At 40.1% G+C, this 19,283-nt stretch overlaps 1 protein-coding gene across 1 annotated transcript in view; it reads right to left on the bottom strand.

Moving 5' to 3' along the window:
* The window catches only part of pck2 (phosphoenolpyruvate carboxykinase 2 (mitochondrial)), a 30,958-nt gene extending 14,102 nt beyond the window's left edge, over positions 1 to 16,856 (bottom strand). Inside the window, exons 1-5 of the mRNA XM_088321907.1 lie at positions 16,259 to 16,856; positions 7,611 to 7,823; positions 6,914 to 7,098; positions 3,407 to 3,477; positions 45 to 180 (exon numbers count right to left, since the gene is read on the bottom strand). Coding sequence (XP_088178033.1) covers positions 45 to 180; positions 3,407 to 3,477; positions 6,914 to 7,098; positions 7,611 to 7,823; positions 16,259 to 16,290 — 637 coding nt within the window. The 5' untranslated portion in view covers positions 16,291 to 16,856. The remainder of the gene's footprint in view (positions 1 to 44; positions 181 to 3,406; positions 3,478 to 6,913; positions 7,099 to 7,610; positions 7,824 to 16,258) is intronic.
* Positions 16,857 to 19,283: the final 2,427 nt, after the last annotated feature.

Raw genomic sequence — 19,283 nt, 5'->3', positions numbered from 1 at the left:
CGACCTGTAGTCTCGGGTGATGCCGTCATGGCGCCCGTCCGTACCTTTGAGTGGAAAGGGTCTTCCTAAGGAATGTTGACAACGGACAAACTCCACTCCCTCGGCCAGCTTGTTAAGAACCGGTGTCCCCATCCGGGTCATGATGCCCATACTGGCCACCACGTACGGCGAATCTGTCACCTTTGACAAAAAAAAAACAACTCATTTTATTTTACAGTATGTGGGAAAAATAGATATGAATATTGTTATGTTTGTATTCAAGGTTTATTGAGGGCCTTTTTTAAAGACGTTCTAAACCAATTTTTCCAATACCATAAAAAGATAATACACAGCGCCCATTAAAAGAATGGGAGCCTAAACCTGAGTTTCAAACCCTAACTCTAGGCCCGACCTCATTTCACCACCACTAAAATCGATTTGAAAGCCTAACTTGCAGCCCAAACCCTAGCTCCCAACCATAGCCCAACCTGTAACATTAGCCCTAATCCCCTTTCAAACTGTAACCCTAGCTCAAAACCCTACATTCAGTTTGGAACCCTGATATAAACCCTGGCCACACACCTACCCCGAGCTACAACACAAGCCCTAACCCTGTTTTAAATTGTAACCCTAGCTATATATTGGAACCCTACATTGTTTAGAACCCTAACTTGCAGCCCAAACCCTAGCGCCTAACCCTAGCCCAACCTGTGACATTAGCCCTAACCCTCTTTCAAACTGTAACCCTATCTCAAAACCCTACATTCAGTTTGGAACCCTGATATAAACCCTGGCCTCACACCTAACCTGAGCTACAACACAAGCCCTAACCCTGTTTTAAATTGTAACCTTAGCTATATATTGAAACCCTACATTGTTTAGAACCCTAACTTGAAGCCCAAACCCTAGCGCCTAACCCTAGCCCAACCTGTGACATTAGCCCTAACCCTCTTTCAAACTGTAACCCTATCTCAAAACCCTACATTCAGTTTGGAACCCTGATATAAACCCTGGCCTCACACCTAACCTGAGCTACAACACAAGCCCTAACCCTGTTTTAAATTGTAACCTTAGCTATATATTGAAACCCTACATTGTTTAGAACCCTAACTTGCAGCCCAAACCCTAGCGCCTAACCCTAGCCCAACCTGTGACATTAGCCCTAACCCTCTTTCAAACTGTAACCCTATCTCAAAACCCTACATTCAGTTTGGAACCCTGATATAAACCCTGGCCTCACACCTACCCTGAGATGTAACACAAGCCCTAACCCTGTTTCAAACTGTAATCCTAGCTCTATATTGGAGCCCTACATGGTTTAGAACCCTAACTTGCAGCCCAAACCCTAGCTCCCAACCATAGCCCAACCTGTAACATTAGCCCTAACCCTCTTTCAAACTGTATCCCTAACTAAAAACGCTACATTCAGTTTAGAACCTTAATACAAACCCTAGCTCCTTACCCTAGCCCAACCTGTAATATTATCCCTAACCCTCTTTCAAACTGTAACCCTAGCTCAAAACCTTACATTCAGTTTAGAACCCTAACTTGCAGCCCAAACTCTAGGTCCTTACCCTAGCCCAACCTGTAACATTTGCCCTAACCCTCTTTCAAACTGTAACCCTAGCTCAAAACCTTACATTCAGTTTAGAACCCTAATATAAACCCTGACCCCACACCTAGCCCTGTTATAAACCCCAACCCACTTTCAAACTGTAACTAACCCTAGCTGAAAACCCTACATTCAATTTAGAACCCTTATAAAAACCTTGGCCCCACATCTAGCTCTGTTTCAAACCGTAATCCTAGCTCTATATTTGAACCCTACATTCAGTTGAGAACCCTAACTTGTAGCCCAAACCCTAGATCCTTACCCTAGCCCAACCTGTAACATTAGCCCTAGCCCCCTTTTAAACTGTAACCCTAGCTCAAAACCTTACATTCAATTTAGAACCCCAATAAAAACCCTGTCCCCACATCTAGCCCTGTTTCAAACCGTAATCCTAGCTCTATATTGGAACCCTACATTCAGTTGAGAACCCTAACTTGTAGCCCAAACCCTAGCTCCTTACCCTAGCCCAACCTGTAACATTAGCCCTAACCCTCTTTCAAACTGTAACCCTAGCTCAAAACCTTACATTCAGTTTAGAACCATAATATAAACCCGTACCCCACACCTAGCCCTGTTATAAACCCTAACCCTCTTTCAAACTGTAACCATAGCTCAAAACTCTACATTCAAATTAGAACCCTAATAAAAACCCTGGCCCCACATCTAGCCCTGTTTCAAACCGTAATCCTAGCTCTATATTGGAACCCTACTTTCAGTTGAGAACCCCAACTTGCAGCCCAAATCCTAGCTCCTTACCCTAGCCCAACCTGTAACATTAGCCCTAACCCTCTTTCAAACTGTAACCCTAGCTCAAAACCTTACATTCAATTTAGAACCCTAATATAAACTCTGACCCCACACCTAGCCCTGTTATAAACCCTAACCCTCTTTCAAACTGTAACCATAGCTGAAAACCCTACATTCAATTTAGAACCCTAATAAAAACCCTGGCCCCACATCTAGCCCTGTTTTAAACCGTAATCCTAGCTCTATATTGGAACCCTACTTTCAGTTGAGAACCCCAACTTGCAGCCCAAATCCTAGCTCCTTACCCTAGCCCAACCTGTAACATTAGCCCTAACCCTCTTTCAAACTGTAACCCTAGCTCAAAACCTTACATTCAGTTTAGAACCATAATATAAACCCGTACCCCACACCTAGCCCTGTTATAAACCCTAACCCTCTTTCAAACTGTAACCATAGCTCAAAACTCTACATTCAAATTAGAACCCTAATAAAAACCCTGGCCCCACATCTAGCCCTGTTTCAAACCGTAATCCTAGCACTATATTGGAACCCTACTTTCAGTTGAGAACCCCAACTTGCAGCCCAAATCCTAGCTCCTTACCCTAGCCCAACCTGTAACATTAGCCCTAACCCTCTTTCAAACTGTAACCCTAGCTCAAAACCTTACATTCAATTTAGAACCCTAATATAAACCCTGACCCCACACCTAGCCCTGTTTCAAACCGTAATCCTAACTCTATATTGGAACCCTACATTCAGTTTAGAACCCTAACCTGGAGCTCAAACCCTAGTTCCTAACCCTAGACCAACACCTAACACTAGCTGTAACCTAGCCCCAACCCAATTTCAGGACTCTAAATTCAGTTGAATGCCCTATTAAGCAGCCTAAATCTTAGAACCTAACCCCATTAAATAAGTTGGAAAAACCCTTATTTGAAGCTCCTAACCCTCACCCAAGAAACCTGGCAATGACAAGCATTTACAAGCACTTCGCCTAGAAATAAAGCACTTTACAAACCTTGAAAACATTAAATTCAAGCATCATCATGTTTTTCTTGATTATAGTACCTGGACACCGTACTTGGCTAGACTGGAATCCACGGGCCCCATGCTGAAAGGAATGACATACATGGTGCGACCTGGAAAACGGGACGGAACATTATGATTTTTTTTTTCAAATACAAGCACTTTCCAGGCTATTTTTCAAGTACCGTATTTTCCGCACTATAGGGCGCACCGGGTTATAGGGCGCACCCCGAAAAAATAGTTTTTGGTCCTATATTTGACATACATAAGATGCCCTGGATTATAAGGCGCTACAATGGGAACGTGGACAAAACAGTCAGATAGTTCAGTCCAACTGATTACCCCCTTAACGTTCCCAAAGCTTGCAAAGAAGCAAATACGTGTCGTAGACACGTGCGGATGCGGTGTCCGTACCATGTCACTCAAATGCATCGTTCCATCATTTGGAAGGTTAAAGTCTTGGGATTCAAGAAATGCCAACCATTCCTTAGTTTCTATTTTCGCTCGCAACTTTACTGTGCATATGACAATTAACACTTGGAATTGAGTTTAATTTAAAAATAGACACTCCATTCCATCCATGATCTGCACCGCTTATCACAGAAACATCGAGTTCAGTCTGAAACAAGATACAGGGATAATATAAAACCCGGAGTAGCTCACCGAAGTCGTTGTGTTCATAATAATGTGCAGCCAATGTCCTCTTATATCCGTGAGTGCAGTAAATCCAGAAGAATAAAATATTTACAAATACAGAATAGTAAAAAATGCTTTCTGTATGCCGTCAAACACGTGCTATACGCATTCATCTTTTTCGGCCAATTGCAGGCTTTGTTTTGCCGTTTAAGCCAATGCCAGCCTGTAAATGATAAAAAGGATCCGCCCCCTTGACCTCCGAATAACTTTAGCCGATAGTGATCGATTCAAATGATGATTGACACATTGGTTAGCCAACGAAACGCCAGTAAATAAATACACCGCGGACTACTTGGCGTTGGGGGGAAAATCTAGTCGGCGGCTGCAAGTTAGTTGGAAAACTTAATGTTGATCCATAAATAAGGCGCACTGTATTATAAGGCGCATGATCAGCTTTTGAAAAAAAATAAAGGCTTTTAGCTGCGCCTATAGTGCGGAAAATACGGTACCTTCAAAGAATAAATCCAAAGCACTTCAAATGAACTTTATGATAGGATTTGCAGACTCAGATAAAGTCTCTATCTTGCTGCTTGCACATATTTTGTGCTGTTCCTATTTCTGAACTACTTGTCATTAGACTGCTATAAACTGAAACGAATTCTGCCGTTCTACTTCAACAATGCACACGCAGCTTCAATATGTCACACTTGTTTATAAACTCGGAGAAGGCGTTGGGTAATAATGGAGTTCAATACGGAAGACAAAAAAAAAAGAAAGGATGTACTGTATGCAGTGTTTGAAATAACGTCTGCCCAAACGCCCGGGTCGTGAATCTTTTACGTCGGGCGTACAACTTAAAAACGGGTGGCCGACAACTTTTTCAAGAAAGAAAAAAAAAAAAGTAAGATTTTTTTTTTCCAAATCAAACGTTTGCTTTGTTCCGATTTCGAAATCTTCGTTCGGTTTCAGAAATTTCGGAATTTCAGTTCGTTTTGCAATTTGCACACTCTGCAGCCAATCGGAAGCCTGCATCGAATAATTCCGTGCTTCCGGACTCCCGAGCCTTGTGCATATCATTTTCCAAGTAGACGCACAGAGAACACAAGAAAAATGGAGAAGTGGTTAGGAATCAAGCCAAAACCTCAGCCCCAGAAGAACGATTCAAAAGAAGCTATCAAAAATTATGACGCTAGAAAATGTAAACGTACATTAATAGCATCGTGGAAAGAGGAGTTCACGTGGCTTGAAGCAGACGACGCAACGCAAAAATTCTTTGGACAGTTTGGAAATTTCGGTTCGTTTGTCAATTTGCATACTCGGCAGCCGATCGGAAGCCCGCATCGAATAACTTTGTAATTCCGGACTTTCTCGAGCGTTATAAGGTCGCTCATTTGCATATCATTTAGACCACTGGTGTCAATCAGGCGGCCCGCGGGCCAGATCAGGCCCGCTAAGGGATTGAATCCCGCCCGCGAGACAACACTCAGAGAAGCGCAAGAGAAAAACAAGCTGCAGGTTGAAATTTGTCAACTTGATGTTGCCAAAGCCAGGTGCCTCGAACAAAGACACTGTATTTATTTCTCTTTCTCTCTCTCTTGTCTCTTTCTCTGTCTCTTTCTCTCTCTTTCACTCTCTCTTTCACTCTCCCTCACTCTCTCTCACTCTCTCTCTTTTTCACTCTCTGTGTCTCTCCTTTTCTCTTCCTATGTTTCTTTCTCTCTCTTTTCTCTTTCACTCTTCCCGCCCTTTGCATTTTCTTTTCTCCTTTCTCTCCCTCTGTCTTTCTTTTTCTCTTTGGATTTCTTTCTTCCTCACGCTCTCTCTCTTTTTCTTTTTTGTCCCGCCCTCTCTCCTTTTCCCTCTTCCTTTTCTCCTTTTCAGTCTTTCTATTTCTCTTTGGATTTCTTTCTTCTGCTCCCTTTCTCTCCCCATCTCTTACAACTTCTCTTTTTATCTTTTGTTTCTCACGCTCTTTCTCTCTTTGCTTCTTTCTTTCTTTTTACTCTTTCTTTGTCTCTTTCTCTCTCTCCTTTTCCTCCCTCTTTCTTTGTCTCTCTCCTTTTCCCTCCCTCTTTCTCTTATTTTCTCTCTCTCCCTCTCTCTTATTTCTTTGTCCCGCCCTCTCTCCTTTTCCCTCCCTCATTTCTTTATCTCTCTTTTTCTTTCTCTTTAATCTACTAGTCCGGCCCCCGACAGAATGTTTGTTCTATCGTGTGGCCCCCCGAGTTAAAATGAGTTTGACACCCCTGATTTAGACGCACAGCGAACACATGAAAAATAAAGAAGTGGTTAGGAATCAAGCCAAAACCTCAGCCCCAGAAGAAAGATTCAAAAGAAGCTAACAAAATTGATGACGCTCCAAAACGTAAACGTACATTAAAAGCATCGTGGGAAGAGAAGTTCACGTGGCTTGTAGCAGACGAGGCAACGCAAACATTGCATGAATGAAGATGAGTAAATACAGGTGCATACAGATGGAAAACAGCGATGTCATATACATGCAATGAATGTTATAAGTAGATTTATAATAAACTTCATTTTAAAGTGTTGTTCTGTTATACATTCTGATTATCAATCTTTAATACTTTGCATTTACTCATTTTCATTCATGCAATGTTTGCGTTTATGTTTTGTAGCGTCATCAATTTTGTTAGCTTCTTTTGAATCTTCTGAAGCTGAGGTTTTGGCTTGATTCCTAACCTCTTCTCCATTTTTCTTGTGTTCTCTGTGTGTCTATATGCAAATACACGGCCTTGTGTAAGGAATACTGAACTATAAGGCACATTAAAAAAAAAAATTTTGTGTATAGAAAATAGATCCTCGTTTTGCATTTGATCATTTCGAAGAGTTCCTATTTTGGATTTCTATTTGATCGTTTTGCGTTTTCGGAGATTTCAGTAAAAAGTGCCGTGCCTGCCATGCATCCCGGGAAGCGCTCTTCTCTGGCTCTCTGCCAGTCGGTTTCACTCATCCAACTTCCCAGTTGGCTTTTGGCACCTCCGGCAGGAATGGGAATGGTGTCCCGTTGATTTTTTGTCACGATCACCGTCTTGCTCTCCACCCGGGCCACGTCTTTAGGGTCCGTGCGGGCCAGCCAGCTAGTGAAACACAACCACACTGAAATGGAGACCGGTTTACAGCAAGGGATGATAGTTTGATGGCCCAATTCTCTATATGAAAGTTAAAGGGACAGTGTGTATTATTTCCCCACTAGATGTCGCCGCATTCTGTGACTTTGAAAACACGGCATTATTGTTGATATACATATATTTATCCTACAGTTGACATATGTTATAAGTGTTCTCAGCCCCTTTTGTATAGTTTTCAGCCGTAAGCTGTTCTTCAAGGCCATGAGTTGTTTTTTTGTTTCTGTCTCGTTCACATTCCAGTGGGTGCACCCTGACCTGTGCATGCCATAACTCAAGTTGTTTTACTCCAAGAACCTTAATATTAGAAGGGAGGGTTCGGGGACTTGTTCAGAGCGAGGAGGAGATTTGTAACAGCCTGGTCTCCGCCGCTCTCATGATAATTATTATTAAAAATGTTGGGGACTTAAACCTAACATTTAAAATACCCGGATTTCAAGCACCCTTCCCGACCCCGCGTTTACCAGTTTTGATATTTGGGGAGTCTCTTGACCATCCCTTCCTTCTCCAGGCCCGCCAAGATGTCGGCCGTCTCCTGGGGGGTCCCGGTGACCACGTGGACCTTGCTGGGCTTGCATTCCTCGGCGGCCCCCTTCACAAAGCGGGCCACGTCGGGGGGCAGCGAGGGGACGGAGGCCAGGGACCTTAGACCCAGACCCGTGCGGACGGACCCCTTCCTGAAACACATATCGGGTGGTGATTGGGGGAGCCGGGGGACGCGGGTGACCGGATTTGCAAAAGGATTGACCCCTCCAACCCAGACACATTGCCATATTTCGGGCTTCAAACTTATAGATCAGGGGTCTCCAACACTAAGGTGAGAGCGTCTTTCTTTTGCCTTTTAGCAACAAAAAAAAAAAAAAAAAAAAAAAAAAAAAAAAAAAAAACCCAGCAGCAGTTCTGAAGAAAACAACTTATCTTGTACTAACAATCTTGTTACTGTATTATTACCTGGTTAATTATTGGAAGTAGAAAGGAATTGGAAAGAAAGAGTAATAAAGAAAGAAAAAGAGCAAAAGAAAGGAGAAAAAAAGAAGGGGAGAAAAGGAAAGAGAAAACCAGAAAAGAGAGAGTAAGAAAGAAGAGTGAAAGAGAAATATAAAGAGAAAGCAAAAAAAGAGAGAAAGAAGGGGAGAAGAAAAGATTGAAAGAGAGCAAGAAAGAAAAAGAGCAAAGGACAAAAAGAGGGTGAGAGGGAAGAGAAAGAGAAAGAGTGAAATAAAGAGAAGAGAGTGTAAGAAAGAAAAGTGAAAGAAATAAGGATAAAAAGAGAAAAGGGGAGAAAAAAGATTGAAAGAGAGCAAGAAAGAAAAGGAGCAAAAGAAAAAAAGAGGGTAAGAGGGAAGAGAAAAGTAAAGAGTAAAAGAAAGAAGAGAATGAGAGAAAGGGGAAAAGAAAAGATTGAAAGAGAGCAAGAAAGAAAAAGAGCAAAAGACAAAAAGAGAGGGTGAGAGGGAAGAGAAAGACTGAAATAAAGAGAAGCGAGAGAGAGTAAGAAAGAAAAGTGAAAGAAATAAGGATAAAAAGAGAAAGCATAAGAAAGGAGAGAAAAGAAGGGGACAAGAAAAGAGTGAAAGAGAGCAAGAAAGAAAATGAGCAAAAGAGAAAAAGAGGGTGAGGGAAGATAAAAGAAAAGAGTGAAAGATTGAGAGAAGAGAGTGTAAGAAAGAAGAGTGAAAGAAATTGAGATAAAAAGAGAAAGCAAAAGAAAGAGGGAGAGAAAGAAGGGGACAAAAAGGGATTGAAAGAGAGCATGAAAGAAAAAGAGCAAACGAATAAATGAGAGGGTGAGGGAAGGGAAAGGAAAGAGTGAAAGAAAGAGAAGGGAGAAAAGTGAAAGAAAGAGATAAAAAGAGAAAACAAAAGAATGAGAGGGAGAGCAAGGAGGGGAGAAGAAAAGATTGAAAGAGAGCAAGAAAGAAAAAGAGCAAAAGAGAAAGAGAGGGTGAGAGGGAAGAGATAAGGAAAGAGTGAAAGAAATGGAGATAAAAAAAGCAAAAGAATGAGAGAGAGAGAGAGAAAGAGAAAGAAGGTGAGACAAAAATATTGAAAGAGAGCAAGAAAGTAAAGGAGCAAAAGAGAAAAAGACAGGGTGAGAGGGAAGGAAAAAGAAAAGTGAAAGAAATGGAGATAAAAAGAGAGCGAGAAAGAAGAGGAGAAAAAAGAGTGAAAGAGAGAGAGCAAGAAAGAAGAGAAAAAGAAAGGGAGCGAGCAGTAGGGTTAATTTAACTCAGTCAAGCAAACAAACAAAAACAAAAAAAGAACACAATAACCCAGCAACCCAGGGTGATTTTAGAAGAGGTCTGCGGGCCCCTCTGCTGTCCTTAGAGGGCACCCAAGTGCCCGTGGGCACCATGTTAGAAACCACTGTTAAAGATAAAACACTCCAAATATTTTTTTAAGAATCAACAAAACTATAATCCTTTCCCGTTTTTTCTTTTTCACAAAAAAAAAAAAATGTCAATACAACCCTCTCCTTTTATTTTCCATTTCTCCCTTTATCTACCTGTTATTCTTACCTTTTCTCTCTTTTTCTGTCCCTCATCATTTTTTTCTCTCCATTTCTCTTGCTCTCTTTTCTTTTTCTCTTTAGCTTCCCTTTTTTTCACTTTCTTTCTCACTCCTTACGCTCACTATTGTTTCTCTTTCATTTTCTATTCTCTCATTCTTTGAATCCTTCCCTCTTTCTCTCCCCTTTTCCCCCTTTCTCTTTTGTGCTTGCTCTATTTATTACGTTGTCTCTCTTTTTCTGTCTCCCTCACTTTTCTCTTGCTCTTTCTTCTCTCCCAATCTCTCTTTTCAATCTCCCTCTATCTACTTTTTCTTCCTCCCTTTTATTATGATGTCCCCCTTTTTCTGTCTCCCTTATTTTCTCTAACTAATTCTCTCTTTTGCTCTTAATTCTCTTCTGGTCTTTTTTTCCATTTCTCTCTCTGTTTTTCTTTCTTCTCTTCTGGTCTCTTTTTCCATTTCTCTCTCTTTCTCTTTGTTTCTCTTTCTTCTCTTCTGGTCTCTTTTTTTCTATTTCTCTCTCTCTTTGTTTCTCTAATTTGTTCATTCCTTCTTTTCTCGCTTTCTTTCCCATTCTCACCCTTTTTCTCTTCTCTCATTCTTTTAATCCTTCCCTCTTTATCCATCTTTTTTTCTCTCTCCTTTTCCCCCTTTCTCTTCTGTGCTTGCTCTATTTATTACTTTGTCCCTCTTTTTCTGTCTCCCTCACTTTTCTCTTTCTCTCTTGCTCTTTCTTCTCTCTCAATCTCTCTTTTTCAATCTCCCTCTATCTACTTTTTCTTCCCTCTTTTATTACGTTGTCCCCCTTTTTCTGTCTCCCTTATTTTCTCTAACTAATTCTCTCTTTTTCTCTTAATTCTCTTCTGGTCTCTTTTTCCATTTCTCTCTGTGTTTTTCTTTCTTCTCTTCTGGTCTCTTTTTCCATTTCTCTCTCTTTCTCTTTGTTTCTCTTTCTTTTCTTCTGGTCTCTTTTTTTTCTATTTCTCTCTCTCTTTGTTTCTCTCATTTGTTCTTTCTTTCTTTTCTCACTTTCTTTCCCAATCTCACCCTTTTTCTCTTCTCTCATTCTTTTGATCTTTCTCAAAAAGAAGTGAGACGGGCCCGACTAAATCATCCAAGGGGTCGGGTCGGCCCCCGGGCTGTATGTTTGACGGGACTGATTGAAAAGACCTGGGGTGACGGGCGATCTCGCAACAATCTCCTGGTTTTCGGTCTCGCTGGCGTTTGTTTTTCCGGCACTGGAAGATCCGGTTTAGCTTTTGTCTGACGTCGGCTTTAAAAGTCGGGCCTGAAATTCCAAACGGATGCTAGGTGGGGGACGGGCTACCTTTGTTTTTATTTTTATTTTTATTTTTTCTTCTAAGTAACGATAATTAACTCGTAAATGTTGAGCTACTTTTTGTTATGAATTAGCGCAAAAGGCTGGATCATTAGCCACTGAGCTAGGTGGCTCGCTAAATGGCTAAAAAGCTACCTTGATAGTTAGCTAGAAAGGGTAGAATACCAAACAGGAGATAGATAGTAGTCAAGTAAAAAGCTAAAAACAAAGCTAGGTAGCTAGCTAGAAAAGAGGCCAGAGTTTAACTTGATGACTAGCATAAAATGTACAATGTTAGCTAGATAGCATGTAAAAAGCTAGGTAGATAGCTTGCTTAATAGTTGAAACAGTAGGGAAGATAGCTAGCAACGAAGCTAAATAGGTACCTTGATAGTTAGCTAGAAATGGTTAAAGGGTAAAATACCAAACAGGAGGTAGATAGGTTGCTAAAAGAGTAAAAAAGCCATCAAAGTAGTCAGGTAGAAAGCTAAAAACTAAGCTACATAGCTAGCTAGAAAAAAAAGCAAAAGTTTAACTTGATAACTAGCATAAAATGTACAATGTTAGCTAGATAGCATGTAAAAAGCTAGCTAGATAGCTTGCTTAATAGATGAAACAGTAGGGAAGATAGCTAGCAACGAAGCTAAATGGCTTGCTAAATAGCTAAAAAGGTACCTTGATAGTTAGCTAAAAATGGTTAAAGGGTAAAATACCAAACAGGGGGTAGATAGGTAGCTAAAAGAGTACAAAAGCCATTAAAGTAGTCAGGTAGAAAGCTAAAAACAAAGCTACATAGCTAGCTAGAAAACAAAGCCAAAGTTTAACTTGATAACTAGCATAAAATGTACAATGTTAGCTAGATAGCATGTAAAAAGCTAGCTAGATAGCTTGCTTAATAGATGAAACAGTAGGGAAGATAGCTAGCAACGAAGCTAAATGGCTTGCTAAATAGCTAAAAAGGTACCTTGATAGTTAGCTAAAAATGGTTAAAGGGTAAAATACCAAACAGGGGGTAGATAGGTAGCTAAAAGAGTACAAAAGCCATTAAAGTAGTCAGGTAGAAAGCTAAAAACAAAGCTACATAGCTAGCTAGAAAACAAAGCCAAAGTTTAACTTGATAACTAGCATAAAATGTACAATGTTAGCTAGATAGCATGTAAAAAGCTAGCTAGATAGCTTGCTTAATAGATGAAACAGTAGGGAAGATAGCTAGCAACGAAGCTAAATGGCTTGCTAAATAGCTAAAAAGGTACCTTGATAGTTAGCTAAAAATGGTTAAAGGGTAAAATACCAAACAGGGGGTAGATAGGTAGCTAAAAGAGTACAAAAGCCATTAAAGTAGTCAGGTAGAAAGCTAAAAACAAAGCTACATAGCTAGCTAGAAAACAAAGCCAAAGTTTAACTTGATAACTAGCATAAAATGTACAATGTTAGCTAGATAACATGTAAAAAGCTAGCTAGATCGCTTGCTTAATAGATGAAACAGTAGGGAAGATAGCTAGCAACGAAGCTAAATGGCTTGCTAAATAGCTAAAAAGGTACCTTGATAGTTAGCTAAAAATGGTTAAAGGGTAAAATACCAAACAGGGGGTAGATAGGTAGCTAAAAGAGTACAAAAGCCATTAAAGTAGTCAGGTAGAAAGCTAAAAACAAAGCTACATAGCTAGCTAGAAAACAAAGCCAAAGTTTAACTTGATAACTAGCATAAAATGTACAATGTTAGCTAGATAACATGTAAAAAGCTAGCTAGATAGCTTGCTTAATAGATGAAACAGTAGGGAAGATAGCTAGCAACGAAGCTAAATGGCTTGCTAAATAGCTAAAAAGGTACCTTGATAGTTAGCTAAAAATGGTTAAAGGGTAAAATACCAAACAGGGGGTAGATAGGTAGCTAAAAGAGTACAAAAGCCATTAAAGTAGTCAGGTAGAAAGCTAAAAACAAAGCTACATAGCTAGCTAGAAAACAAAGCCAAAGTTTAACTTGATAACTAGCATAAAATGTACAATGTTAGCTAGATAGCATGTAAAAAGCTAGCTAGATAGCTTGCTTAATAGATGAAACAGTAGGGAAGATAGCTAGCAACGAAGCTAAATGGCTTGCTAAATAGCTAAAAAGGTACCTTGATAGTTAGCTAAAAATGGTTAAAGGGTAAAATACCAAACAGGGGGTAGATAGGTAGCTAAAAGAGTACAAAAGCCATTAAAGTAGTCAGGTAGAAAGCTAAAAACAAAGCTACATAGCTAGCTAGAAAACAAAGCCAAAGTTTAACTTGATAACTAGCATAAAATGTACAATGTTAGCTAGATAACATGTAAAAAGCTAGCTAGATCGCTTGCTTAGTAGCTGAAACAGTAGGGAAGATAGCTAGCAACGAAGCTAAATGGCTCGCTAAATAGCTAAAAAGCTACCTTGATAGTTAGCTAAAAATGGTTAAAGGGTAAAATACCAAACAGGAGGTGGATAGGTCGCTATAACAGTAAAAAAGCCATCAAAATAGTCAGGTAGAAAGCTAAAAAAAAAAAAAAAAAAAAAAAAAAAGCGAGATAGCTAGCTAGAAAAGAGGCCAGAGTTTAACTTGATAACTAGCATAAAATGTATAATGTTAGCTAGTAAGCATGTAAAAAGCTGTTTTCCATAGCTCCTAACCCTAGCCCTACACCTAACTCGAGCTATAATCCCGTTTCAAACCCTAGCTCCTCGACCTATTTTGGAACACTACATTAAGTTTAGAACCCTAATATAAACCCTAGCTCCCGAACCCAACCCTACACCTAACTCAAGCTATAACCCTGTCTCAAACCCTAACCCTAGCCCTAAACCTATTTCGGAACACTACATTAAGTTTAGAACCCTAATATAAACCCTTGCTCCCGAACCTAACCCTAGCTCCTAACCCTACAACTAACTCTAGCTATAATCCCATTTCAAACCCTAACCCTAGCTCTAGACCTATTTCGGAACAGTACATTAAGTTTAGAACCTTAATATAAACCCTTGCTCCCGAACCTAACCCTAGCTCCTAACCCTACAACTAACTCTAGCTATAATCCCATTTCAAACCCTAACCCTAGCTCTAGACCTATTTTGGAACAGTACATTAAGTTTAGAACCCTATTATAAACCCTAGTTCCCAAACCTAACCCTAGCTCCTAACTCTAGGTATAATCCCGTTTCAAACACTAACCCTAGCTCTAAACCTATTTTGGAACACTACATTAAGTTTAGAACCCTAATATAAACCCTAGCTCCCAAACCTAACCCTAGCCTTAACCTAGTTTCAAACCGTAACCCTACCCTAAACAAATTTTCGAAGAAAGAGAAAGCGGATAGTAAAAAAGTGAGAAAGCATAACAAAGAAAGAGGAAACATCAGAAAGAAAAAGATAATAAGAAAAAGAGAAAGAGCTAAAGAGAAACAGAGGGACACAGAAAAGGAGAAAAAGAAGGAGATGGAGAAAGTGAAAAAAGAGCGAGAGATAGTGAGAAAGACAAAAAAGATAAAGAGAAAAAATAGAGAGGGGGAGAAAAAAAGAAAGAGTAAGTGAAAATATATAAAAATGAGAGCAAGTGTGAGAGAATGCAACATAAAAAAGTTAGAGAAGTAGAAGGAGAGAAAGCTAGAGACAGAGGGACACAGAAAAGGAGAAAGAGGAGACAGAGAAAGTGAAAAAAGAGCGAGAGATGGTGAAAACAACAAAAAGAGAAAAAAGAGAAAATAGAGGGAGAGAAAAGAAAAAAGAGAGTGAGGATATATAAAAATGAGAGAAAGTGTGAGAGGATACAATATAAGAAAAAGTTAGAGAGAGAGAGAGGTAGGAGAGAAAGAGCTAAAGAGACAGAGGGACACAGAAAAGGAGAAAAGGAAGGAGACAGAGAAAGTGAAAAAAGAGCGAGAGATGGTGAATACAACAAAAAGATAAAAAGAGAAAAAATAGAGGGAGAGAAAAGAAAAAAGTAAGTGAAAAGAATATATACAAATGAGAGAAAGCGCTTTACAATGTGCTTCACACTCACCCATTCACACACACACACACACACACCGTTAGTGGCTCATACCTGCCTTGCCGGGGGCATTAGGGGCTCGTGCCCAAAAACATTTCGACATTTTACTTGGAGCCGGGAATCGAACCCGCGACTTCTCGGTCCAGAGACGAGCGCTCTACCTCCTGAGAGAGAAAGAGAAAGAGCGCAAAAGGGAAAAAAAAGGAGAGAAAAAAAATGATGCAAGAAAGTAGGAAAGATAGAAAGAAAATGGCAAAATAGAAAGAACGAGAGAGTGAAAAGTGTGAGAAAGAAAGAAAAAGACAATAAATCAAAGAAAAAAAAAGAGGATTAAGAGAGGAAAGAGAACAAGATTGAGTAGGCATGAGAAAGAAAGAAAAGGCGCTAAAGATAAAAAGAAAAGAGAAAGAAAGAGAAATAGAGGGAGCGAGAAAAAGATCGATAAAAGAAAAAAGAAAAAGCGGGAAAATAAAATAGAGGGAGGCAGAAGGGGAAAGAGAAATAACTTTAGAAAAGAAGGAGAGTGAGGATAAAGGATTGAGAAAAAAAGAGAAGAGTAGGAGAAAGAAAAAGGGTAATTTGAGAAAGAGATGAAAAAGAGAAAGGTGGGAGAAAAATGGAAGATGGAAGATCGAAGAGCAAAATGGAAATAGCGAGATGAAGAGAGAAAAGAGAAAAAGGTAATAAGACAATGATAAAAAGAGCAAGAAAGAGAAAAAAAGCGACAGAGAAAAAGAAAAAGCAGAAAGCAGAAAAAAGCAGGAGGCAGAAGGTGAAAGAGAAATAACATTAGTAAAGAGAGAAAGTGAGGATTGAGACGAAAAGTAAAAGAAAGCAAAAGAGAAAAGGAGATCTGAGAAAGAGATAAAAAAGAAAAGGGGTGTAAAAAAGATTTTTTTAAAAAAGATCGAAGAGCGAAATGAAAATAGCAAGATGAAAAAAGAGGGAGAGGAAAAAAAAGAAAAAGAGAATGATAAAAAGATTGAGAAAGAGAGAGGGAGGAGGGGAAAAAGGAGAAACTTTAAAGAAAGGGAGCCAAAAAAAAGCTGAGAGTCGAAAGAGCCGGCTCCTTTTTGAAGAGCTGAAAGAGCCGGCTCTCGAAAAAAAGAGGCGGAATTCCCATCCCTAAACTCGAGGTTCGAAAAGTATAACATTTTATTTTTTTTCGGGGAATTTATCACTTTAAATCAAAAAATAAACAAAAAACAACAGCAGGCAACTATAACATATTAAAATATGAAACTAAAATTCGAAAACATAGAATAAAACCAACACGCTTACCTTCGTACAACTCCCAGAAACAGGAAAGACATCTTCGTTGCAAGCTCACTAAAACCCGGAAAACGAGTCAATTCAAATGTGTAGAAAACTCTTAACTCGAAGGCGACAGAAGTCACAACTGCTCGCAGTTCATATCAGCACTCGGAAAAGGACTTTGCTCCGAGTGAACATTTACCCCCAAAAACAACATTGGGATGCTAAGCAAACGCCCCCTAGCCTATGTCCCTTCTTCGCGAGAAAATGACAAAAAAATGGAGATTTTCGGGAATAAATGAATGAAAAATGAGTCCGGCACGCGGTTTTTCCTCCCATGCAGTCTTCCCTTCTTCCCTCCCCCGTTTGGCCCCTGGCTGACGCAAGTTTTCCCTGTTCCTACAACACAAATCGGCCGCGGGTTTGAACCCGGAAGTAGATCTTAAAGAGCAACCTCTCGAGTAGCACAAAAAGTAACAAAACTATTATATTGTTTCCCAAAAACAATTACTTTTGTATAAAGAGCATTTTTAAGTACTTTGAAGTCTAGAAATGTATTTTAAAAACCTCAGCTACGTAAAGCAGACATGTTTGGCCGCCATCTTGCTGCAACAGGTACTGTAAGAAATGGTGCTTTTACTTCCTCGTTGGTATCCTCCCTTGTGTTTGTTAGCACTCGATTTTGGTTGCCACACGTGACACAGTGACATCTAGTGGTCGAATAGTATGGTAGGGAAAAAATAGTTGTGTTATAGTTCAGTTTAAGTCTTGTAGGACCTAAAAAAAACTTGCGCGTACGCAGTCATTCACAAGAAAACACATTTTCACCTCTAGAGTGACCTATGTGATTGTAAGGGGTTGTGTTCCACTCCAGGAGAGTAGAATGTCTTTCTGGGGAAACTGCAAAGTCAGCAACACCACAAAAAGGTCAAGTCAGCTTTACGGGTGGGGCATTTTCAGCTCTAGAGTGACCTATGTGATTTCTTGTAAGGGATAGTATTCCCACTTAGGAGAGTAGAATGTCTTTCTGGGTAAACAGAAAAGTCAGCAACACAACAAAAAGGTCAAGTCAGCTTTACGGGTGGGGCATTTTCACCTCTAGAGTGACCTACCTCATTGCTGGCAAAAGATTGTATTCCTGGCCAAATTTGTTCTGGCCTGGGAGAGTAGAATTTCTTTCTGGGAAAGCTGCTTTTTTTGGTGGGGCGTTTTTGCCTGATTGGCCATGATCACAATCTTTCACAAGCTAACTTGTTCCGGCCTGGGAGAGTAGATTGTCTTTCTGGGAAAGCTGATTTTTGGTGAGGTGTTTTCGCTGGATTGGCGATGATCACAATCTTTCACAAGCTAACTTGTTCCGGCCTGGGAGAGTAGATTGTCTTTCTGGGAAAGCTGATTTTTTTGGGTGGGGCGTTTTCGCCTGATTGGCCATGATCACAATCTTTCACAAGCTAACTTGTTCTGGTCTAGGAGAGTATAATGTCTTTCTATGATAACTGCTTTTTTTGGTGGGGCATTTTCGCCCGATTGGCCATGATCACAATCTTTCACAAGCTAACTTGTTCCGGCCTGGGAGAGTAGAATGTCTTTCTGGGAAAGCTGCTTTTTTTTGGTGGGGCGTTTTCGCCTGATTGGCCATGATCACAATCTTTCACAAGCTAACTTGTTCTGGTCTGGGAGAGTATAATGTCTTTCTATGACAACTGCTTTTTTTGGTGGGGCATTTTCGCCCGATTGGCCATCATCACAATCTTTCACAAGCTAACTTGTTCCGGCCTAGTAGAGTAGAATGTCTTTCTGGGAAAGCTGTTTTTTTGGGTGGGGCGTTTTTGCTCGATTGGCTATGATCACAATCTTTCACAAGCTAACTTGTTCCGGCCTAGGAGAGTAGAATGTCTTTATGGGAAAGCTGCTTTTTGGTGAGGGGTTTTCGCTGGATTGGCCATGATCACAATCTTTCACAAGCTAACTTGTTGTGGTCTGGGAGAGTGAAATGTCTTTCTGGGAAAGCTGGTTTTTTTTTTTTTGGTGGGGCATTTTCGCCCGATTGGCCATGATCACAATCTTTCACAAGCTAACTTGTTCCGGCCTGGGAGAGTAGAATGTCTTCGGGAAAGGTACTGAGTTAGCAAAACTAAAACGCAGAGTCAGATTTTTGGGAGACCTACGTAACTGCCTGTAAAAGATGGTGTTGATTTGTATGCCGTTCTCCATCCTGCCTCTGGATAGTGGAATGTCTTTCTGTGAACGAATACAGAGTCAGCAAAACTAAAACACAGAGTCAGCTTTTTGGGAGTATTATTCACATCAATGAACGTTTAAGTCATATCAAACATTGGACCTTAAATGGAACTCTGGTACTGTAAACAAGTACAGCCTTTGCCCTTTGATTCCAAGCATTGCAAATAGAAAACCTGTAATAAGTCACTTATAATGGGACCTACAATCCAGTACAAGCAGGGGTGTCCAACTCACACACATGGTACGAGAAAAATATCACGGGGGCAAGAAGAGTAGATTGAAGAGAAAGTAAGAGAGAGAAAAAGAATGATACAAAGAGAGAAAGAGAAGTGCATTGAGAAAGAGAAAGAAAAGGAGCAAGAGAGACAGGAAAAAAGAGACAGAGAAAGGGAGAAAGAGAAAGAAAGACAGGGAGAAGAAAGGAGAAAAGAAGAGAAAAAGAGAAAGAGTGGGAGCGAGAAAAGAATGATACAAAGAGAGAAAGAAAAGTGCATTGGGGAAGAGAGCAAGAGACTGAGAAAGAAAAGGAGCAAGAAAAGCGAGAGAAAAAGAATGATACAAAGAGAGAAAGAGAAGTGCATTGAGAAAGAGAAAGAAAAGGAGCAAGAGAGAGAGGAAAAGAGAAGCAGAGAAAGGGAGAAAGAAAGAAAGACAGGGAGAAGGAGAAAAGAAGGGAAAGAGAAAGAAAGGTAGAGGCAGAAGAGAGAAAGAGACAGAGAAGGAGCAAGAGAGAGAGGAAAAAAGAGACAGAGAAAGGGAGAAAGAAAGACAGGGAGAAGGAAGGAGAAAAGAAGAGAAAGGGAGATAGGCA

The sequence above is a fragment of the Urocampus carinirostris genome, chromosome 18 (assembly GCF_059441175.1).
Source record: "Urocampus carinirostris isolate Australia breed hairy pipefish chromosome 18, RoL_Ucar_1.0, whole genome shotgun sequence".
NCBI lineage: Eukaryota > Metazoa > Chordata > Actinopteri > Syngnathiformes > Syngnathidae > Urocampus > Urocampus carinirostris.
Note: the sequence above shows the minus strand (reverse complement) of the source record. Positions and strands in the feature narration are given on the sequence as shown.